This window comes from Oreochromis niloticus, linkage group LG3 (genome assembly GCF_001858045.2).
Source record: "Oreochromis niloticus isolate F11D_XX linkage group LG3, O_niloticus_UMD_NMBU, whole genome shotgun sequence".
Classification (NCBI taxonomy): domain Eukaryota; kingdom Metazoa; phylum Chordata; class Actinopteri; order Cichliformes; family Cichlidae; genus Oreochromis; species Oreochromis niloticus.
Genome location: NC_031967.2, coordinates 33,929,084 through 33,954,220, shown reverse-complemented (window position 1 = coordinate 33,954,220; position 25,137 = coordinate 33,929,084). Strand labels below are relative to the sequence as shown.

Below are 25,137 nucleotides of genomic sequence, written 5' to 3'. Positions count from 1 at the left end.
CAGAACAGCAGCATTAATGACCCATGGGGTAACCCATGTGTCATCAGGAGGGATGATACAGATCTTTAATACACACTTTTACACTCTAAATTTTGAAACTTCAGCAAAGGAATTTGTGAGGACATGCATGATCTGTCAAAAACACAATTCACAAGGAAATCTAAGGCCAAAAAGAGGACATTTCCCCATACCACCTCATCCATTTCACACCATTCACATGGACTTTATTGAATTAAGTGAAAGTCAAGGCTCAAAATACGCTCTAGTGATTATAGACAGATTCTCAAAATGGCCAGATATTTATCCAGTGAAAAAAGCAGATGCAATCTCAGTTGCAAAATGTCTATGTAACCATTTCATCCCAACGTATGACTTCCCTACTCTGATAAGATAAGATACATTTTGTCAATGATGTGATCGGTAAAGTCTCTGAAGCACTAGGATTCAGCATAAGAAACCATTGTGCTTATCACCCACAAAGTGCAGGGTTAGTGGAGAGAACTAACGGCACCATAAAACAGAGACTCAGAAAATGCATGGAAGAAACAAGAAGACCATAGCCTGAATGCATAGGCCTAGTAAAAATGTGGATAAGATTAACACAAGGCTCTCAAAAACTTACACCATTTGAGGTCGTTCATGGGAGACCTTTTCCACTACCAGTGACAAGTGAACCTTTAGACAAATCTGTCAGAGAAACAACTTTGGCAGAATGGATGGCAAAACTATTAGAAAATAAGGATATTGTTTTGAGCAATAAACTGCCGTACGACTCTTCTCCAGTCTCTTGCAGGTTGAAACCAGGCGATTGGGTCCTAATACGGGTACTCCAGAGGAAAAATTGGAGTTCGCTCCGTTGGGACGGCCCATACCAAGTGTTATCGACCACACCCCCAGCCTGTAAAATCGCAGAGAGACCATCTTGGATACATCAGAGCAACTGCAAAAAGATTGAGGTCCCGGGAAGCCCCGACACCGTGGAGGAAGCACATTAGGGAAATCTCACCCACACTTGATTGCTTCAGTGGTGAGGGGGAAGTGCTGATTGGGCGCCCGTAGGGAATTGCTCGCACTTCAACCTCTAACCGCTGATCAACTTTAGGGCAGCCAAGTGACAGGGTGTGACGGACCTGTGTGCAACCATGGGAAGGGGGACCCTCTTGGTTACCTTGACTACGAAGCTCACCCTTACAGGACCTCAGCTGATGCCAACAACAGCTGAACCACGAGGCAGACAGAGAAGATGGACGCACGACAACTCCCACCTAATGGACATGACACAAGACCACATCCATTCTTGGATGAACAATGCCTGATACAGATACGTGTTTAACAGAACCACAGAGAAAGACTGTTACGTCTGCTCTCACGTGCCTAGCATATTAACACACCCTACCATATATGGGAAACACCCTGAAACATGTGCACCAATTCTGATCTCCGACCACACCTTCAGAATGACTTGTGTAAACTGCACATCAACATCACCATCCTCATCCAGGAAGAAGCGCTCAACTTCAACAGTCAGACCACATGACTCAATCTGGGGAACCAACGTACCTGAAGAATTCAAACTCTGGACAACTGGACAAAAGGTACTCAACTCACTCTTTCCGTGGGCAGGAGTTGGAAAACATGCTCTCAGAAGTGAGACACTGGACTATAGATTCGGCTTGTTCCTCAGTGCATCCTGCAAGGTCAACGAGGGACAAAACCAAGAAACAGATGCTCTCAGAATTGCTGTAACGCAACATCGTGTAGCACTGGACATGATCCTGGCTGAGAAAGGAGGCTTGTGTGTCTTATTCAACACCACATGCTGCACCTACATACCAGATAATGTACATTCTTTAAACATGGCTTCAGAGACTGTTGATCGGCGTTGGAGTTTCCCTGGTTTTATTTTGCTTTTCTTTACTTGTGTTATTCCTTGTTTAAAAGCTGTAATTTTACAGATGATAAGTTTATCACTCACAGCATACGCAGATGTACCACAAACCGATGAAGATCATGAAGACTTCTTTTCCTATTTGTAAGATGAAGATGAAGTGCGACTAATTATGTAGTAACTGAAAATGTGAAAGACAAGTAGTTACTTACTGATGAATTGTACATTTCATTTCTCTGATCTACAGGAGGGAATGTCAAAAGAAAATTGTACATAGTGTGATCAGCTACATGAAATGTGCTCTTTTTATTGATCACTAAGCAATTCATATGTCTACGTGACTTTTCATATAATAACTTTTGTGTGATAAAGTTACTTAGCAACTAACAGCTTCCTCTTTTCTGGAACATACAGACTTAGAAAAGGGGAACCTCAGCTCTGAGTTCTTAGAATAACTTTGTTTTCTTTACACATGTAACAAGCTTGTATAAATAAAGAACGCAGACAGTGATAGAGCGCGAGTCCGTGAGTGCCTCCTGTGAGTACGAGCGCTCTGTGACTTGCCCTCGTGAGTAAAGACAACTGCAGTGTTTGTGTTTTCTAACTCAGGTGTCTCAGCTGAAGAACTGTGGGGTGATTCTTAGAAATCCCCTGTCAGTGCCCGTGAGAAACCCCCATTTAGCTTTGTTGGAGTGGACTATTTTGGTCCATTTGGAGTGAAGCATGGGAGAAGTCTTGTGAAGCGGTATTGTGTTATTTTTACTTGTTTGGCAATTAGAGCAGTACATATTGAGGTTGCCTCATCTCTTGACACTGATTCTTTCATTAACGCCTTACGACATTTCATCTCAAGACGAGGTCAGGTACAAGAACTGCGCTCAGACAATGTGACTAACTTTGTGGGCGCAGAGCACATACTGAGATGAGCTACGGAAGAGTGGAATCAGGAAAAGATCTCTGATGCTCTGTCTTTGAAGGGAGTGAAATGCATCTTTAATCCTCCAACTGGATCGCATCATGGCGGAGCATGGGAGCGGTTGATTCGTTCTGTCAGAAAGGTCCTTAATTCCACTCTCCAAACACAGCATTTGGACAAAGAAGGGCTCCAAACTGCACTTTGAGAAGTAGAGTAAATCCTCAACAGTAGACGCATTATGCTGGAATCCACCGATCTAAATGATTTGGAAGCCTTAACACCTAACCATCTCCTTCTTCTTAAGTCCAACCCGTGTTTACCACCTAGCCTGTTCCGGAGGGATGATCTCTATGCACGTAAACGATGGAGACAAGTTCAATATATATCTGACCTGTTTTGGAAAACATGGACTAAAGAATACTTGCCACAACTTCAGCAGCGCCAGAAATGGGGAAGAATTAAATGCAACTTTGTTCCTGGAGATGTGGTCCTCATAGTGGATGATTCTGCACCTCGCGGTTCCTGGATCATTGGGAGAGTATTGGGAGCTGCGCCAGATGAAAAGGGGCTTCTGCGTCAGGTCTGGACCCTTTAAGACCTACCATAGAAGTCCGCCAGAGCTTATATTATATTTTTACATGCTGTAGTGCCATTTTTGGGAGCATTTCAAGTTGATATACATCAATACAACCATTATAGCCCAAATTTTAATAATATGTATGCATTAAGTGCATAGTAATTACATAAATTGCAAAAAAGTGCAATAAACTACAAAGAAAATTGAAAATCGTTTTTGTTTTTTAACATATATTTCTAGTTAGAGAAATTTAAGAGGCTTATCCCTCAAAACTGTAAATACAAAAAAGTTGCACAAACTAGTTTCCCACCACGGGAAATTTATTTTAAGTGTCTTCATAGTTTTATTTTTGAAATACACCAATTTTCATATACTGCAGGAAAAATGAAAATAAATATTATAATGCAAATTTGAAAAATAACAGCATATGCATCAAAATAAACTATTTCCAGCAGTGCAATATGAGTCCTAAGCATCCCAGAAACGACACAGAAAGTCATAAAGTCAAACATAACTTTTAAAAACACAAGTATAGGCTCATAAGGCCCCGATGGTAAAAAACTACATTTCCGCAAAATGACGTCACTTCCGGTTTCGGGCAGGTAATGGCGGACATGCGATAGTTCCCGCTGATGGACGTAGGAAGTGTTATGAACAGCTGATCAGATCGGCAAAGCGTGTTTCTGGAATATTATGTTTTTGTTGCTGCAAGTGCTTTTTATGCAGTTTTTGCAAAACTATATGTGGAAGGAAACTGTGACCTAGGGCAAGCTGATGGCATAAGATGTAAGTACAACTCCTCCTGTTTCATATGGAAAAAGAATTATTGTGCTAGCTTACGTGGTTGCAGTGCTACCGGGATTTAAAAATAGTTACGCAAAATGGAGCGTGTCCGCTCCTACCGGTTTTAAAGGGTTAAGACCCCAACCAGCCGTGTGTGCAGACCCGTCACAAAGATATGCCTTCTTCAGGAGGCCTCTGACCCATGACAATGACATTTTGACACAGTTTGACATAACTAACGGATAGGTTAGGTCCGTCTCCTCCTCTGGAGCAGCACCACTCCAGACCTATAACCCTGCAATAAAAGACATCAGTGTGTTTTGTGTAAGGGGCTACTAGCCCAGCTATGTAGGGGTGAAGAGGCGCACAGGCTGCCCTGAACGACTAAAGGGTGGTGAGATCTGAGTCTGTAACCCCCCCCCCCTTAGTACAGTAGACCCTGATACTTACTTCTGTAAGAATGGTTTTAGCTATCTGGCTGTTACAGGCACAGAAGAAGGGCTCCGGGGCCCAAACCTGCGAAGCAAACAGTGCCTGGCGCGCTGAATATTAGCACAGCCTCGCTTTCCTCCGTTTTTTTCTGTACCTAACCAGACAACTCGGGTGCCCCTACTCCAAGGCAACCTGGGTTGGACAGAAGCATATAACAACGACTTTTTAAACAACGTGGCACCTTTTATTTGTTCGGATGGCTCTCGTGAATCAAAAATGATTATCAATTCTAACAGGGCCCTGGAGAGCAAATGGCGAAGGCCAGGAAACTCCCCAGGACCAAAGAAATGAAAGAAATAAAATAAAATAAATCAAACAGGCTGGTGTGACCCAAATGTTGTGAGTCCTCAACCCCACCCAAACCACACTAGTCACGGACAAAGGGAGCAAAGATCACAATACAGAGGAACAATTAAGGTTAACACAGAAATCCCCTTATTTAGAATGGTTAACACAGTTCCATCACATTACTTGCAATATCTAAACAACAACACAAAAAAATAATTCCAGTCTTTACAATCCAATCCAGTGAATTGTCCCTGGTATGTGGAACTAATAAACAGTTCAAGGGGTAGCTGTCGTGAACCAGAGTTCAAGTCTGTTTGGCTGCCCAGAAATTCCACAGCCGAAGCAGAACGTCCAGTCACAGGTTCGCAAATAAACAAAGAAACAAAGAACACAGAAACTGTACCTTCGCCTCCAGAGAAACGGGCGTGAAGAACCAGCGGGTTAGAAAAGAGCGATGCTCTCACATACGGCCAGCTGGAGCAGGGTGAAGGACCAGAACGTCGTCTGAGTGGCAGGGTAATCCAAACATCGGGTCCGCGGAATGCATCGGAGGTCCGGCCGTCCCCGGCAGTGCGAAGCCAAGCCGTCCAACTCCCCTCCAGGAAACACGCTAGCTCTTTGGAGAAAATCACTTGCAATGGTTTTCCCGACGACGTGTCGTACAGAGCTTTTGTACTAATCGTGCAGATCTGCTCAAACAACAGAGATTATCAAACAAAACTTTCAGTGCACTGTGAAAGTATCAAAATAAAAAGGCCTTGTCACATGCTCCACATCTCAGGAGGGTAAATCATACCAAACCTAATTGGTAGGCTCAACTTTGCAACAAAAGAAAAAACATCAGCTAGATTAATTCCAAAACATCCATCCATCAGCCGCATAACACACAACATAAGCCTAAGTTTTTTATTAGCTATAAGTTTAATCCCCAGGTCTGTGCTCTTCACTCATGTAGGCCACAGACCCATTTTTCCTTTTTCTCCTTCATCACAAAACATGTGACATGTTGTCAAGTACTTCACAAAAGCAGTTTGTTCTTATGTATTCAGAGTTGTGTATCTGGGTGCAGGATTCACCCATACAGCAAAACAGGAAACTTAGTGTTTTAGAGTCTTCACTCTAACAAACTCCAACACATCCTATTCACTTCTCCAAAAGTTGAATCTGTTCATCTGGACGTAGCATTTTGTGGGAGAAAGGTTTCGTCACTCATCCAAGTGACTGTGAATGGTACTCATGGCCATTGATCAGTGTTCTTTGATCAGTGGGTTTTGGTCAGTGATTTTTGATCAATGGTCATGGGAATTAGCACAATTATGATTAAGGAACTGACCTCACAGCCCATTGTTCCTTCAGTGGGCTGGTTTCAGTCATTATGCAAATGTACTGTTTATAAGGTTTGAGGAAACCTGCAGTCAGCTGAGACTGAAGAAGTCACTTGGATGAGTGACGAAACGTTTCTCTCACAAAACGCTACATCCAGATGAACAGATTCAACTTTTGGAGATTTACTTTCCTGGATGATTGAGAATGCATCAAGACATCCTATTCACTTGTGTTAGAATTCAGTCAACTTTCCTTAATCTAATAATGATCAACTAATTTGCATATCAGCTATTAACCCACCAAGTTGACAGGACGACAGAAATACATTTTCAAAATATTATCACAAAAGACAATTTTCATTATACAGTAAATTACTTGTGCTGCATCAATCAAACAGAAAGCATCTCCCAATTTACTATATTAACAACTAAATTTATTGTCTGATCACTGGTTGGTCAAACCAGAATCTTTTTCCCACAAAAATTAAACTGTTGTCTTGCAACCTAGAGAGTTAATTGTCAGCATTGGATACATTCAGCATTTGATAACAAGTCTCTGTTAAATTGACACTATTTTAATACTGATGAGAGATAACAAGCTGATTTTCATTGCATGTGTGTTTGTGTTATTAGGCAGGTTTAATGGATGTCTGTGGAGCTGCATCTCCAGCAGTAAAGCTGCCTTTCCTACTCTCAGAAAAATTATGGTTCTTAAATGGTTCTTCAGATGTCTTCATGGTTCTTTAAAGAACCATCATACATCAAAGAACCTTTTTATTTTGTAGATGGTTCTTTGGCTATTACAAATGGTTCTTTAAAGAACAAAAGGTTCTTCATCCTTAGCTATCTAAGTTTGATGGTGTAAAATGGCATAAAAATTTATTCACTATAATTAGAGTGTGAATTATATTGTGTGTTTTGTTTGTGTGCATGTGTGTGCAAAGGGGGAGGGCGGGTTACCTGGCAATTACCTTTTAACCCTTGTATGGTGTTCGTATTTTTGTTACTCAGCCAGTGTTCATGGGTCTGGTGGACCCGCTAGAGTTTTGGCTTTCCAAATTAACACTATCAAACAATTTTATGTTAAATTACTCAACAGATGTTTACTTCATCCCAATTACAAGCCATATGAACAGCAAACATGGTTATTTTTTTCCCTTTACCTTTGTTAGATCACATTTATGAATTAATGTGCTTCTCGTTTTTTTTTTTTTTTTTGTAAAATGTTATAAAAAAATAAATCAGTAATAATCAAGTGGAGTTAGTGGAAAGACACAACACATTTACATGTGAAGCAATATGTTTCACAACTAAATGGGATCAGCTGCTCATCAATGGTGACATTAGGCCCAGGGTTGTAAAACAAGGGGAGGTGGTGCACCCACTTATCCCACACTGTCCTGATGGCAGCTAGCTTGTCTCTCTGCCGTCGAGCTGGTCTGTCATCTCGGTTATCAAAACGGATAATCCTGGAAATTTTGTGGAAGTTTTCCAGAGACATTGATGCACGGAAAGGTTCTTGCCGGTTTCTGCATCCCACAGGGATTCTGTGGATTCCCCTTTGGACCTAAAAATTCCTGCAAGGATAAGAACCCCAAAGTAGGCCTTTGGGGTTCTTAGATCAATTTGGTCCATCTCCTTCTACCTGTCTCCAAAAACACAGCTTCCTTCTAGATTACTGCAATCCAGAATAATTTTCTGGATGGAATCTGGGATGAAAAGCTCAAATGAAGACTTGATGTCCTGCACATGAGTAACTGTCAGCCATGTTGGCCCTGGCTTATCACAGTAGCAGCTCTGCAGGGTGGCTCATTTCTTGGGCAAGAAGACCATTCAATTTCACCATTTATTGACATCCATATTTCTTCACCTGCTGTCTGGTGGGCTTGTTCTGGTCCTGGAGCTGGCTGCTGATGGGGTACTCGTCTTCATTTTGTTACTAAATGGTGCTCAACCTCATCCTCTTCTTCAAAGTCACTGTCAGACCCTGAATTTTCAGAAATGTGAAATATTCTGAAACCTCTTTGTCAACATCATCATCCGAAGCTCCTCTCTCTTCCAAAATCAATTGGAAGGCCCTTGCAGCACATAATCTTTTGCCATCTTGATCAGTTGTGATAAAGAACCACACTGGCAAAGTCTTATTTATAGTATTATGCCCCTAATTTGCAGGTGGGATAGGGTGTGAGAAAATAAAATTTGGATCCCTCAAGAAAGAGGTTAAAATGTGCGGGAATGTAAGAGGTGTAAGAAGGTGTTGATAGTTGAATTTTCAACAATGTTGCAACTTTGTGCGGGAGCAGGAGGGGAAAAAACACTATCAGCTGCACCAGAAAGAAGGAAGACAGAGTATGGGAACACAGGACCTACACTTTCAACACTTTTATTAGACCTGGGTCCAGTGGACCCGAACACCTTGTATGTAATGTAAATGCGTGGGGGGAGGTACAGTATGAGGTCATTGAAAATTAGTTCAGATTCATGTTCTTCACAGAAAATAAGCCAAAGCCAATGAATTTCAGGTTGAAAAAATAATTAATTGTTTAATTTTTCTTTTGAAAAAAACTGAAAACGGGTCTCACAGACCCGAACACCATACAAGGGTTAAGAGCAGATGGTAGGAAACTGAATATTCACATGAAAGTTAGAAATACTTGCTTAAAAATATACTGGTGGTAGGGGTGGGGGCCAAAGCCTAAAGACCCTACCCCCAACACCCCTAACCCCACAAACCCACTGATCACAAATAATGTGGTAATAGAATATGGAATTTATTATTAAGACGTTTATGATTATGGTGAGTTAAGAAACAGTAGACACAATACACACATTCAAATACTGTACTGTTTAAAATTTAAATAAAGTATTACTATTTTCTGCTTCAAGGCATTGCTTTTGAGATTATTATACATATTAGAAAATATAGCATAATGATAATACTAGTTATTGTAAACTTTACAAACCACCCAGCAGTATGTAAAGTCAAATTATAAAGTAGAAGTAAATAACAATTGCACAACTGAATGTCATTCATTACCGACACACTTAGTTTTGACAAAGCACACTGCTTAGGTAAATGATCTCAGTACTTGTTTATCACTGAGCAATTTGTTAATATGTGTTTCGAGCCAAATAAATGACAGAGAGAGAGAGAGAGAGAGAGAGTCACGTTAGAACACGTCGTACTATGGCAACCTCCCGAAAGAGAGGGGAGGGGGGGTCAATCGTTGGGATGCGCTTGCGCAGACAGATTGCGCGACCGGTGGGCCTTGAACTTTCTAAGGGAAAAAACAATTTCTCACGGACGGTGACAGCGAAGCGCATAACAGTCTTCAGTACCTGCTGGTCTTTGAAGCTCTGGATTCTGGGACTGTTGGAAAAAGTAAAAAATTTTCATTAAAACCTTTTTACTGTTTTGTTTTGGTTACTCGTCATTGTAGCTTGCTGTTAATGTTGTGCTAACAATAACGGTTAGCTATGTTAGATACGTTAGCTGCTGACGTTAACGCAATTTAGTATCCGGGATACAGAAATGTTTTTCCTAACAAAACCACTGTAATAATTAAGTGAAGGTGCTCCCAACTAGTTTGAACCTTTGGCTTCTGAAATATGTGGTTCTATTGCGTGCTGCGTACATAACGTAATTTCAGCTAGACCTATATTAAAATTTATAATATTGTTAAAGTCACTAAAATGGCACCTGAAGCCTGTTGTGTTGTGAGCTCTGTGTCTGCTCTAGAAACTCAGAAATTCAGTAGATCTGAGCCGTACATTAAATACTCACATGAGCCTGTACTTGGAATTCTGTAAGAGCTGTATAACAGCTATGCGTAAGTGTTTTTAATGAATAGAAATGTGACACATGAGAAGGTGTGTCTTTGACTGTTCCTGTATAACTTATTTTCGGACTAGTTAACAAATTATGCTCGGGTCATTTGATGTTACCAAGATGGATGTCCCCTTGTAATATAGTTAAATTTTCTTTGTACGTTTCATTTATCCACCATCATTCATTAAGCCAAGAAGAGTTCATTATACTAACAAGAGGTATCAACGCTGGGCTAAAGTTCAGCACGTGGTTAAAGTTTGTAATCCAGCCGGGGTGTAAATATCACTCAGCAGCCAGTCGCAGAGCTGAAGCAGGCAGCATCAACACATAAATCTACTCTACCCGGCTTAAATCACAAGAGCACCTCTGACCGAAAAGCTGTAGATTTTTCTTGTTTGCACAAATTAATTCAGATTCACACTAATTCTTTTCACAGCTCCAACAAAATGAGGAAGAGGAGAGGGAGAAACACACTTAGATTGAATTACAATTGGATGGAAGTCGAGGACAAGGAGAAGGAAGCTTAGGATGAGGAGGAAGAGAAGCAGCAGGAGCATCTTTAGGGATCCCTATGATGTCATTGAGGTTTGTTTCATTAATATGGTCATCTCACAAAGAAAAATGACTTGTTTTAGTTCACCTACTTCCTGTATTAAATAGTGATGTGCAAAGCATTGTGTAAAACCACAGAGCAGGCACGTATAGGGCATCTGCAGGTAAATGAACATCAAATCTCTCAGACTAAAATCTGTATTATACTTTTAGTCTTAAGACCATATGTTGTATATTTATCACCCTTATGATAAAACCCACGTCAGCCATTGGTTTATGGACTTTGTATTTTGAAGCCTCAACATTTGCTTTATTGCTATCGCTATGTGGGTTTTTGTGAGCCTTTTAGGACCATATTAGGATGAGGGATCAGAATCTGGAGTCGTGCACACTACTGTTTCATTTAGCGTGTATCTTTAAGATTTGTACAGCAGGTCCAAGTTGTGCCTTGAAAACAGGAATGTTGTCTGCATAGAGGAGAACTTTAATTGCAGGCTTGTACAAAGTGAGGCTTTGTGCTCACATTTGCTGCAAACACTCGTTTTAATTCTGTTACCCTGTTTTGATGCAGAATTCAGTTGAAATCAGGCACTTTCTTTTTTAATGTGTCCTTGTGAATTGATTGTGTATCCCATACATTTGATTTGACTTTCTGCGAGACAACAGTCGTCTGCTGGCCAAAAAGGTTTTCCAAATATCTCCACGTTATCAAGCCTGGATTTAGAAAAGAATAGCAAAAAAATCTGCACCTCCTGCTTCACATGCAATTTGTGTTTGTGTGTTCAGAGGCGGCGGCAAGAGGGGAGACCTCGGCTCATCCAGCTGGAAAGCCTGACCAGGAGTAGTTGAACATTAACTCTGCTCTTCCAGGGCACCCAGCAGACTCGGCTGCTGGCATTGGCGAGGGAGTGCGGCCGCCACTGGGATGACGTGAACGCCAAACAGGAGTCCATCACAGGTCGACTGCAGGTATGCGAGTCAGACCTTCTGAGGAGGGTTTCACTTTTCTCTCTTCTTTATAATTGACCCTTGTTTTCTCTCTTTCAGCTCCTTGTCTCAGAGTGTGAGGGATTTGAAGAACAAAGCGAGGAGCTTGTCGTTTGGTTGGCTGATATGGATGCCCGCCTGAGTGAGGTTGAACAGCTGACAGGAAACACCTGTGAAAAACTGAAACAACTGCAGGTGTGGGGTTGTTTTGATATAACATATATTTGATATGATATATACGTCAGAGACATTGTCCTAAACTGGACTAACAAAGGACAATGAGTCCAACATGAAACTTACCTTACATAACGCTGAAGTTCATTGATCATTTTAATCAAAAACTTGTTGTTGAAATATTTTTACTGAACATGCAAACATCTGCTGATGAAAATGTGTTGATTTATTGGTCTGTTATGAAGCTATTGCTATTTCTAATGTGTTTTTATCACTTTCTGATGTTTTATTAATTAAACAATACATGTATTAATTGTTGTGTTATCTATAGATATAGTATTTATATATATTTATTTATAGTATAGTAAAAATGTTATAGTATAGTAAAAATGGACATACATAGTAAAAATGTATGATCACAAGTTTATTTAATTATTTTTCAACCCAACAAAACGAATAAGTAAAAACATGATGCTGATGCTATGAAAACTCTACACACAAGTCAAGATGCAGAAAAACTGCTGCGCATCTGAAAGAAGAAGCTGAAATACTCAAGTTATCATAGTTTTGTTTCCCTCTCTTTGATGAGTTCTCAGCAGCTCCCACTCTGATAACGTGTAGCTTGCTCATCAGCTCAGAAGAGACAGCAACGTAACCTCACCCAGTGGTTGCGTGCTTTGCCCCACAGTGGCAAAGACTTGCACTTTCATATTCAGTTCAGCTTCTCCATCGTGTAGTTTTCAGCTGCTTCATACAGGGTTCAGCATATTAGTTGTTTCCATAGATGTGCTCTATATCTCAACAATGGCTCATATTAGGATGACAGTCTTTCAAACAGGTCAAGTGCCTCTATGCACGTCATTAGTTAAAATATTTACCTATATATCACTTCATCTCATATGCCATTGAACTTGAGCAACCCTAAGCTTAATGCAGATTACTGTTAACAACTGGTTAAATTAATGGTCTGGAACACAGGCTGTTGTTGATCAGGGCAATCTAAAGAATCATCTAACCATTTTTTTTCAGCAAGGGGTGGGGGAAAGCCATTCACCAGAGCATATCTTAACTGCTGCTGATGTGGGCTGGCCTTCTCTGCACGCTCTTCAAGGCTGCTGTGTTTTCTGAAAATTTCTAACATTTGAATCCAAACATTTTCCAGCAACCAGTTTACCCTCAATCATATTTTTTGTGCCACTATTCTAAATACTTTGTGCTGCCAGGAGCGAATTCCACCATAAACTTCTCGTCACCCTCTTGGTTGCTTGGGAACCCATGATAACAACAACAGCTGGCGTCACAGATCACGTGTTCTACTCCACACTCACTCACACAAACACAAACACCATGAACAACAACAAAGAATAGGCTTATTGTCCAGCATATCTGGACCCCGCGGAACTTCTCAACGCCCCACAAAGCGGCGGAGAATTTACTACAGTACCCCACAAAGCAGCCTGTACTTATCGCTCCACAAAGCAGCTAAGGAACAACACACTGACACGGTTATAGAGTCGGACTCTCTGAACTTACTTGGTGTTGCTTATTGCGCTGTAGAATTAGCCTCGAATCCCGCCAATCATCATTCATCGAGGAGAAAAGACAGACAGCTAATCCACCGGCCCGATGACAAATTCTCACATCTCGGGACTTTACTGCAGGAACTTCTCTAAGTCCTGGCTGACGTCAGTCTTTCAGCGTGTCTCTTCTCCCCTCGGTGAATGTAGACTCCAGTTATCCAACGCCATTCCTTCGCTTGACCCCAGTTGCTCTCGTCCGCTCCCCTTTAACACTGCTCTTTTATTGAGGTTACATGAATATACATAGGTTCATTAACATATGACGTATACATACAAACAAAGAGTACCTTGACTGTGCGTTGTGTAAGTGTGTGTGTGTGTGTGTGTAGTAGTCAGTATAAACTTTTAATGATATAAGCCTGCGAATGATAGAATATTGCATGTTGACCTTTTGATGACTCGGACTGTTGTTTGTTATAAGACTTGTTCTGTGCTCTGTTATCATACAAGAAAGGAGCAGTTCCTTCCAGCGATAAATAAGAGCTGAACAAGTAGTTTCACTCCCTACCAGGAAGAAGGGCCGCTCCCCGCTCACACACTCACGCACACACACCCACACACACATCAACATTTTGACTGTCATGAACAAACGGACTGTTGTATTACCCTTATATAAAAACTAAAGACCAGAGCAGGAACAGAGCACGAAATCACAGGGCCCCCACTCTCGTGTGCGCGCTCTGTGACTGCCCTTGCAAGTAAAAACTGCAGCGTGTGTGTGTTTTCACTCTCTGACTCTCAGCTGAAGAAGTGTCTTTAGAATACATCTCATGTACATCACAGACTGACTATATTTAGGCTAAGTAACCTCTGGCCTATGACTGACTGATCATGTGTAGACAGAAGAAAAGAAGAGAAGAAATGAGAAAATAACTTTGGTGGACTTTTGAGTATGTTATGTTTTCTCACTGGGTGTCTGTGATGTGATGAAGTGTGTGTCTTGAGTTATGGTGTCAGATGTGTAATTATTACTGTAAGAATGTAATAATTAGGGGGCGGAATGTTGTGGATAGGCTTAGCCTTTGGGTCACGTGGTGTCGGTGATAGTAATAGTGATTGCTATATCACCTGTTCACGGCCCATGGGAATTTTTGTGAATGAGTGGGTGATGGGGGAAGTCGACTTTTGCTGATTGCTCAAGCTTAGAATGTTTTTGATCGCTGTTTTTCTATGGATTTTAAGGATTTGATAACAAATAAAGGAGTTTTAACCTGGAACTTTGACTTACGTTTTGAACAGCGGGCGCATCAACATTATTCCCCTATTCAGCTGCTCGGCGACTCAAAGGCTTGACAGTCGCCAATACTCTCTAAAAAACAGCATTGTTGTTGTTGTTCGGCTTTTCATTTCGCCATTTGTTGATTTACTCGAAGAGCAATTAACGTAATATGGACCAAGTGATCAGTTTCTTTTGTGATACACCGCCACATTTACATTATTTGTACAGTACAAATGATTTGCTTTGGTACCTGGTCAAACTTAAGCTCTTCTCTGTCTGTAGCAAACTCGCATGCAGCAGCCTCTCCCCCCTCGCTCACATGCGTAAGTGCTGTGCTCAGTCGCCCAGTGTCCGAGCTCGGATCGTACCAAAATGTAAATAAAAACAGAAAGCAGTAATTTATAATCTCAGAAATCAATTTTTATTCACAACATAGCAGAGAAAGTGTATCAAACGTTTAAACTATGATATTTTATTATTAATAGAAAATATAAGCCCATTTTGAAATTAATGGCAGTGGTACTGAAAATGAAACAGCTGGAGTTTGCAACTAGTTTGGTTAACTGCCATCACAAATCATTTTTCACCAAATCACTGATGAGGTTGGGAATAAAAAGAGCATCTTAGAAGAGGCAGAATTACTGAGAAGCAAAGATGTGCAAAGGTTCAGCAACTCTGTGTATCGAGACTTTATGCATGTGTGGAACCTGCACATCTTTCCCCACACTAACTGAATCATCAGCTCAGGTCCCTCCCAAACCCTCCTTTGGTCTCTGTATTAATGTCTGATAGCTCTCTGTTAGTTTAAACAAATGGATTCTAGTTTGTTTAATTTTATATTATTTTGTTACACTGAAAGGTGAAAATGTAATATATTTGCATTCCTGTAGGACATTTCTAGTCTTAATGACCACTCAAAGTCCTTTTAACAAGAATTAACACATTAATCATACATTCATAGAGCACTTGAGGCTTCTTCAAGGATTTCATCTGCCTCACGTCCACATAATATCTGAAATTAAATCAAATTGTTTCTGGACTGTGGGAGGAAGCTGGAGTAACTAGGGGAAACCCATGCAAGTCCAAGGAGAACATGTGAACTCCCAACAAGTTCTCACTCTCACACTCTACTATTTTACGCTAGGTGACAAATCGTCAACATATTACACTTCCGGGCACCCACCAACATCCCTAAATGACGAGATCAGAAAAATGAGGAAACGTGACAACAGTTTGTAATCAATCTACACATGTTTCATTTTAGTTAAATCGCTTTGGAAAACACTATTTAACGTCATTAAAGTGCTGGTTAAGGTTAGGGACAAGGTTAGAGTTAAGGCTGCAATACATGGCTGGAAAGTGTATTACCGCAGGACCGTTATACTACTGAATTTCACCTATAACCTGGCGTGTCGCATAAGAACACGGAAGGTCACCTTTTGCATTTCTCAGGAATGCCGCGGGACATGACGAATAGTCGGGATGTTAGGCCTCAGGAGTGACAACAGGCTGTTTTCATTCATAATACATCATTCAAGAGAGAAAACTAAACATGACATCGCAGCTTTAAAACACATTCTACATAATCTGAAAAACTGAGTGGTTTAGACTACAATTCAACATTCCCCCAAACATTACAAGTAAGCTAATAATCAGTAATGATTAACATGTTCCTATTCAATTAACCCTTTTATGCATAGTTGTCACTACAGTGGACAACTATTCAAGGCTGTTTTCTTGTATTTGTGTCAGTGTTGGTGGCATACTTGTCAACCTTGAGACCTCCGAATTAGGCAGACATACATATACATACACATATACAAAAAACTTGAATTTTAAAGTGTTTATTTATTTAAAATCATTTATTTAAAGTAAGTTAAATGTCCCCATTCTTACTGTCCCCCAGCCGGGGACAATAAGATTCAATTCAGAGGCTGCATCGACCTGAGGAACCGGCCTTCGTGCTCTAAGTGGGCCGGGTCCTCCGAAAGCCGGGTAGGCTGGAAGTGAGCAACTGTGACGGTCTAGCCTTCAGAATTATGTCACAAGCTCTCTCTGTGGAGTAAAACTCTGCTGTCTGCTCCTTGCGATCTAAATAAACTGGACGCTGGAATAAATTTTCGACCAGCTAACACTTCTGTTTAATAGTTTTCTGTTTGATGTTTATTCAGCTGTGTGAAAACCCGTGGAGGAACCCACCCGAGGGATTAATAAAGTTTTATTTAATCTAATCCAATCCAAAACTTTAATTTCAGCCAAAGCGATTTACTCACCCACAAATAAACACTGAAACAAGTCAAACAATAACATTATTAGGTTATCTAAGTGACTTATTTATCATGTTCAACCTGAGTAGTGAAAGACGACGGGAGTTTAAAAACGATGTGGCGGGACTACACTGTTCTCATCGGCTCAGATATTTGAAGTATACACAGCTACATTCTCGCCTGAAAATATGCTAAAAGTTTATTTTAAAATCCAGAAAGAGTAATAAGAGTAACATTAAAACTAAGTAGCTGCCACCATTGTTGAAAACCGGAATTGGCTGGGCCACGCTATGAATTCTGGGATATGGTTTTTCATTTTTGTTGTCCAGGTGAAAAATCAGGAGAAATTCGGGAGAATGGTGACTTTATGTCTTCATCATAATGTTACTTTTGTAAGTTATTGCTAAATTAAGAACATCAACAGCTAAATGCCAGCTTTTTAAATTTAGCAGTGGGAATTAAATCCACTGCAATTCCAACACCAACTTCAGTGGCAGCTGGAGAACCAACTGCAACAACTCCGCTGTCATACAGAAACGTATTGTTTCTTTTAGTTTTTTCTTTCTTCTTTGGGTATCATATATGATCTTTTTCTTTCAAGTTCATCTATCTAACCAACATATATTCAAATAAATATTAACACTATTAGCGTGCACCTCTTTTCATCTATTTTCTAGTTGGAGTTTATAAATGTTGACTTCCACTGATTATTACTGTGTAACACAATCATTCAATTTCATTTTTGAAGTGACATATTTTATTGCAAATCCCACTAAAACTCCAGCTGCAGCTCCTACTGGACCCCCGATAGCTCCCACACCAGCTCCAATAGCAACTTCAATGCCAATTCCAGCAGCAGCAGTAGCTACTCCAGCTCCAGCAACAGCAGCTCCAGCACCAGCAGCTCCAGCAATAACGTCATGCCATTTCCCTAGAGTAAACTCGTTCATTCTTTCTGCTTTGTATCTTGCTTCTTTGGTCGTCATCTCTGGATTTTTTTCGTGAAGTCGTTCCATCTCTGTTTTAGTGGCTTTCTCTGCCTCTTCAAACATTTTAGAGGTGTAGCAGCATCCTCCATTTCTTTTAATCATTGAGTTGATTTTCTTCAGCAGCTCTCTGATCTGAGAAGGATCCTTGTTTCTGCTGTTAAAAAAATGATATCCTCCGAGACACTGACTAATTAAGTCATTTAGATCTGGACGTTTGATTGCTTCTTCTATGGTGTTCTCCTTCACATCATCTTCATGGGTTACCAAGGCCATTGTGTAATCAGCGGCTTGTTCACCAAAAATCTTCTGAATGATTTTCACAGTTTTTTGTTCTTTTTTGGTAAATCTGTTTGGTTGGATCACAACCAGGAACACATGAGGACCAGGAGCAGCAAAGGAGATGCATCTAGCAATCTCTCTCTTCACCTCCTCTTCAGTTAGTTTAGTTTCATACAGACCTGGAGTATCAACTACAGCCAGTGTTTGACCTTCAAACTGACATGTTTCCTTCTGACACTCTGATGTTACAGAGGAAGAGAAAGAGGTTGATCTAAATACTTTTCCCCTTAAAATGATGTTTCCTGCTGCACTTTTCCCAACTCTGGCTTTCCCAACAAGAACAATCCTGAGCTCGGCTTCTAGTTTTTTCATGGCTCTCTGAGCCTCTCTGAAAATTTCATTGGTGTAGTATCCTCCTCCATTTCTCGCAATCATTGTGTTGATCTTCTCCAGCAGCTCTCTGACCTGAGAGGGATTTTTTACTGTGTTGTTAAAGACATGATATCCTCCACCGCACTGACTGATGAAGCCACTGAGAGCTGGATTATCACTGATCATGTTTTCTATGGTGACTTCATCTCTCTCAAGATTGTCTCCATAGGTGAACAAGGCCATAGTGTAACATGCTGACTGTTCTCCAAACATGTTCTGAATGATTTTGACAGTTTCTTGTTCTTCTTCTGTGAATCTGTTGGCCTGAATCACAACCAGGAACACATGAGGACCAGGAGCAGCAAGGTTGATGCACCTACTCATGTCTTCTTTCACCTCCTCTTCAGTTTTTTTGGTGTCAAATAAACCTGGAGTATCAATTATAGCCAGTTTTTGACCATCAAACAAACCTGTTTTCGTCTGACACTCTGATGTCACTGTGGAAAAAGATGATAAGGATTTAAAAGCTTTTTCTCCTAAGATGGTGTTTCCTGATGCACTCTTCCCAGCTCCAGTTTTCCCAATAAGAACAATCCTACAGTAAATTTCTCTGAACATTTCAACTGTGTAGTATCTTCCTGCATTTCCCTCAACCATGGTGTTAAACTTCTTCAGCAGCTCTCTGACCTGAGAGAGATCCGTGTCTCTGTTGTTAAAGACATTATATCCTCCATCGCACTGACTGATGAATCCACTGAGAGTTGAATCTTTACTGATTATTTTTTCTATGGTGTCTCCATCTGACTTCAGGTCATCTCCATGGGTGAACAAGACTAATGTGGAACATGCTGACCTTTTTCCAAACATCTTCTGAAGGGTTTTGACTGTTTCTTGATCTTCTTTTGTGAAGCAGTTTCCCTGAATCACAACCAGGAACACATTAGGACCAGGAGCAGCAAAGCAGATGGCTCTCTCCATCTCTGCTGTCAACTCCTCTTCAGTTCTACTGGAGTCACACAGACCTGGAGTATCAACTATAGCCAGTTTTTGACCTTCAAACTCTCCTGTTTCCTTCTGACACTCTGACGATGTCAATTCAAAAGCATTCCCTTTTCCTAGGATGGTGTTTCCTGAAGCACTCTTTCCAACTCCAGTTTTCCCAAGAAGCAAAATCCTGAGCTCTGGCTTTTGTGGTTCTTCTTGTTCCTCTTGCTCTGCTGAGGAGTAAGAAACATTTTGTTTTAGTGATAACTGAGTTAGGAAGTCCCATTTTACCATTACCTTTCCCTAAAGTTATTATTTTCACAATTCAAATCCTGAAGATAAACAGTGTGTACTTTCTGTTATATCATGTGCAGATCAAACTGACATTAAATCATTGAGTAAATAAACGAACACCAGACTCTGACAATATTTCTTAAACTTCAGACTCCAAGAAAAATAAACCTCGGCAGAGATGATCAGCTGGAGTAAAAGAAGGAAGACTGGTGTTGGGTTTCCTGATGGCTTATTTTTTAACAAAACTTTTGTAGAATAAAGGAAAAATTTAACATGATTTCATTAAATTTACCCAAGTAAATATATAACCTGAATACAATATAAAGCAGTAGACCTTTCAGCCCAATTCTATTTTTTCTGCATTATCCATCATATAAAATTGAATCAAATGGAAAAATCTCTTTATAAAATTTGTTTTATTAGTTTTAATCTTTTCACTTAATGCATATTGCATTAAGTGAAATTTTAATAATACAGAAAATACAAAAAATAATACAATTTTTTGTATTATCAAGAAACTGTTGATGATATTGATTTAAAAGCAATTCTTTCCCTAATAGATTATTATAGTTTTCTGACTCTGGGGACTATTAAAAGAAAATAACTTTTCAGTCTGTGGTTTTCTTTTAACTTTGAGAGTTAATCTTAATGTATAGTATTTTATTAATAACCTTTTGAATTTGTAGACTGAAGTTCTTCTTCTTCTTGGATCAGAGTGTACAAGTACTTAGAAAACCATTAAAAGCAGAAATAACAAAGAGAAATTGTTAGAGGAAGAGGTCAAACAAGGAGGTAAATTAAAACAAGACTAGAATCTAATACATGTTGAGTTTAACTACCCTTTATATAAATTAATGTTATAGATCAGACTTAAATGTACTCACCAAGACGAGTGTATTTGCTGGCCATGTCTGTCTTTTATGGGCAGCTGATGTGTGATTTTCTGTCTCTGCTGATGTTCTGGTGCTTAGCAGTTTCCTCTTTATCGCTCTGCAGTGTTTGAATGTGTGGAAACGTGTCTGAGAGGTGGGGCAGAAAGATCAGAAGAAAACAGAAACAGGAACGGTTAGTTGTTGGTTACTTGTCATTCAAGTTGAGTTACTTTTGTATGAGAGACGAGTTCATACTTTGTGTTTTGTGTTTGGTGCACTGAAGAAAAAAAGGAAAACTAATCTCTAATCTTGGTGTTTAGCCCGTATAGGTGTGGAGCTCTGAGCACAGACAGTTAATCACAGACCCTGTTTTTAATTTTGATGTTTCTGTTGCTTTCACACATCTGGATTCAGACCCTGTCTGGGACATTAATCTTGTGACTCAAACTAGGAGTACCAGGGCTGTGCAGAGACATTTAAAGGGGCGGGTGCTCAAAGTTAAAAAGGGGCACATTGAACCAGGCTGAATAACAACAACACACATACATCAAGAATCTAATATGGGATCGCATCATACTATATCACTGTTGTGTGGTGACGACAAGGCAAAGCAAACGTAGCCTATGTTTTACCTGATGAGTACAATGTTGCTGTTGAGGTGTTTTTGCTGCTCCTGCTGCTGATAGTCCTGGAGGGCAGGGCTGTGCTGAGACTGTAGACTGTAAAAAGTCCATAGAATAGATGGTAGCTGATTAAACAAGTGTTATGAGATAATAACAAAATGCAAAGATTGGTGACAGTAGCTGGAACCATAAGGCAACAAAAAACTGTGAGAAATAAACTCGGCTCTGCCTGTGAATCATTCTTTGCCTCTCTTCCTCCTTCATCTCCAATTATTTAATTATCCACACTTAACAACTCTTCCACTTAATCTATAATAAAATGATGAGAGAAAAATGTTATAGAAGCAAAACATTTCAGTTGTGCTTATTATTATTTTTATACTGGAATACCTCTCCAACAACTGGTACATGTGTTAATGTTACCTGTGCTCTTTGTAATCCAGCTTCTGAGGGATCCACTGGCTTTAGTAGCCGCACACAGCTCCTACTGTTTCCTCCTCATGTCCTTACCAGCCATGTCTGGACAATGTTATATAATGAGTAATAATTTAAAAAATCCATATACATAAAACACACACATGCACATACAGTGACATTTTAGACCTTCTTGAGAATACTGTATATACTGTGGCCACAAGTTTCCATCATGGTGCTGATCCACAATCCTTCCCTTATTATTTATTACTAGAGCTATAATAATGAAGTAAAATATAAAATAATGTATGTTTGACTATCCACTCTGTACAGGCAGAAAGTTTATTAAATGTTTAAACTGTAGAGATACAATAAATTTGCTGCTGTAAAATGAGCATTTTGTCATATTAAAAATATAAATCTGATATAATCTATTTCTTAATTTATGTTCTTTAAAATACAGTGAGTTTTTTAAATATCACAATTTTAATAATCCATAATTATGTGGACGCTTTGCCGTCAAGGGCGATCATTGGTTAATGGTTATCATGTGACTGATGCAAGCCAGATCCTTTTATTTAGTAAAAATGTGATTAATAGTTAAATATTAATCACATTTAATATTTAACTATTAATCATATTGGTGACTGATCATATTGTTGAAGTGCACAGGCAGGACTCAGCACAAACACACACATTACAAAAAAAAAACAAAAAACCTGCCTCAACAAAAGGGCATTTTGGGCACCCATCGGGAAAGGGCGGGTGCTCAAGACTGCAAAACAAACTGTTATATAAATCAGTACATAAAACGCACATTTATAGGCTTCCATATATTCCGCATGTGCCTCAAACATCATTATAAAAAGTTGTTTGCAGATGTTCTCAGTCGGCGCAAAAATCCAAGTTAAAATATTTAAGATATCAGACGCCCACTGAGACCAGACTACCTCTAATATATCGTAAAATTAGCATTTAAAGTAAAGAGACGATTATGACAGAATTAATACTAAGATCGTAACAGAGTTACATACCCATCAAACGGCGCCGCCTTATTCTCAAACAAAGTGGCCAACAGGAGTCTTCTGCAGCTCCAAACTATAAACACACCTGTTTACTACCAGGTAAAATAATTAAACGTACGACCAAAATAAACACATACCAGGAATCGATGGAGAGAAGGCTTCAGAGTAGTGATGGCTCGCTTGAAGCTGACGCTCCGGTGCGTGTGTCAAAAAAATCAACACACTGCTTCAGAAGCACTGTGTCGAAGCTTGATTCGTTTGGCCAGAGTCACGTGATCAGTGACGTCCGAAGCTTCATTTAGAACGTGTTAGGAGTTTTCCTGTAATGCAACTCAGGTCAGAATAATGACACTCAGACAAGTTTGCAGATTAACGTGCACGGGTGGGATCTCAACGGAGACTCACACCCTGCAGCAGTTGTCAGCCTTTATTTATACCCAAGCATATCATGTATCACAAAAACGTGCAGGAAACCTGATAAAGGAACTGTGCTGTGTCTCCACATCCTGCAACCGTTTAGCTTCCTGTTTAACTTGCATACCTGGCTTCCTGATAAGGTTACACAGTGTTTAACTTCTCTATCTAAACTGGATACTAAAAGAGCATTTTTTAACACCAAAAAATACACGTTCAAAGCAACACAACTGCAGCCCAATATCAGACAGAGTTCCTGATAGGTTTGTAGCTTGAACCTATTCGCTGGAACATTGAAGGCAATGTAATTACACAGCAAGCAAGACACGAGTAGGCAAGTTCTTTATGTTTCACGTGCACGGGAGAGAACTGGACAGGCGCCGTTCCTTCGCTTGACCCCAGTTGCTCTCGTCCGCTTCCCCGTAGCACTGCTCTTTTATTGTGGTTCCATGAATATGCATAGGTTCATTAACATATAACAGCTTACATAGGTGTACATGTGAACAAAGAATACTCTGTGTGTGTGTGCGTGCGTGTGTGTGTGTGTGTGTGTGTGTGCGTGTGTGTGTGTGTGGGCACGCGCATGTGTGTGTGGGTGTGTGAGTGTGTGTGTGTGTGACGAATTAGAACTGATGTTTCTTGTGCGGTGGTGGGCAGGAAGTTCCCGCAAGGACATTGACAGTTCATGCCAAATAAGGGAGGAGCAAACTTATAAAAGCTTCCATGACAGTCTTCTATCTAAATCATTACTCTTGGTGCTCTATGTACTCAGCAATCCGTATCTAAAAAAGAAATGTCCTCTGGAAAATGCTTTACTGTCAATGAGGATTAGGTACAACTCAGTAATTGAAATGAAATGTGAAAAAATTTGAATGCAAACTTTTCAAGATATATTTATTCTAAATGAAAGGTTTGGACTGATGGTAGGACTAGACTTTCATTATGAAGGTGCTATTTATGTATTCAATGCATAAAACTGGAGGCCAAGGGTAAGTAATATTAGGGTTAGTAATATCTGAGGAGAATAACAGGGTTACAATAGGGTAACACAACAGGTCACCTTAAGTTGTGAGTTGCAGTCATTTCTATGCAGTTATATAGAAATATACTGAACAATACCCTGTATAGTAAAACATGACTTTGTAATGGAAAACATTACAGTAATTATAAATCAGATAACTGAATGAGTAAAAATTCTTTAGTGCTGTAGGTGGCAATGTGAGCAGTTGATTTGATGTCCACATAGTGGGATAATAAGATTCACTGTAATAAATAAATGTTATTACAAGTATAGCAGAACAATAGCATTATTTAGATGACTATTTTGTAAAAGCAACCTGTGGTTCAATCTTCCAATCGGGCTTAGGTCTCCCGTCTCTACCTCCTCTGTACTTGGCAGCAGAAAAAAGTGGAATCTTGTTCAAGGTGTCGTAGAGCGTCACAAATCTTCTTTTGTCATTCAAAGTCTGGCAAATTGGTTTGTATCTGTTCTGGTTCTGGATTTTCCCTTCCTTCAGAATTCCTGGGATGTTTGGTGGAGTGTGAAGAAAAAAGTCAGGGCATTCTGCTATTGATGTCACCACTTTAGTTTCAGTGGGAACAATGTACAGGAGGACGACAGCAGCAAGGGGCAGGAGGTGCTGTACCTTCACTGATGGGCCCTATGCCAGGTAAAAGGAGAAAAAAGTAAAAAACAAATTGTAAAGCATTTTACTAATAGACTATAGATAGATACATATAGATATGGTGGATGTTCATATTTAATATTAACACATAATGAGATCAGTGTCTGTACAAGTAATCCCTGTTGAACACAGTGTGATATGGCTGTGATTTACGAACAAAGTGACAGCCAATCAGAAGTAAAAAAGAGTCTGCAGCAAAGCCCAGTACAAGATACAATTTTGGGGAACTGTAAATTGTGCAGAGCTGATAGTAGAGTGTAAGAAGCAGAAAACTGAGCTGGGGACATGAAGCAGGAAGTCTGAAAGTTG

The 25,137-nt window shown here is 39.9% G+C and overlaps 1 protein-coding gene across 1 annotated transcript; it reads right to left on the bottom strand.

Moving 5' to 3' along the window:
* Positions 1 to 16,576: 16,576 nt before the first annotated feature.
* On the bottom strand, positions 16,577 to 20,704 carry LOC102080747 (GTPase IMAP family member 8-like). The gene is made up of 3 exons (XM_019354785.2): positions 20,680 to 20,704; positions 17,675 to 19,734; positions 16,577 to 16,717 (listed from the first exon to the last, which is right to left on the bottom strand). The coding sequence occupies exons 1-3, from the start codon at positions 20,702 to 20,704 to the stop codon at positions 16,577 to 16,579; spliced, it is 2,226 nt and encodes a 741-aa protein (XP_019210330.2).
* Positions 20,705 to 25,137: the final 4,433 nt, after the last annotated feature.

What these genes read in the sequence shown, in the direction of transcription:
- LOC102080747 (XM_019354785.2), bottom strand. Translation starts at nt 20,704, where the DNA reads ATGGCCAGCAAATACACTCGTCTTG. An exon ending in CAGCAAATACACTCGTCTTG is followed by an intron (nt 19,735 to 20,679) that starts GTGAGTACATTT and finishes CTTACTCCTCAG; the next exon opens with CAGAGCAAGAGGAACAAGAA. An exon ending in TGGGAGCTATCGGGGGTCCA is followed by an intron (nt 16,718 to 17,674) that starts GTAGGAGCTGCA and finishes AATTTATTCCAG; the next exon opens with CGTCCAGTTTATTTAGATCG.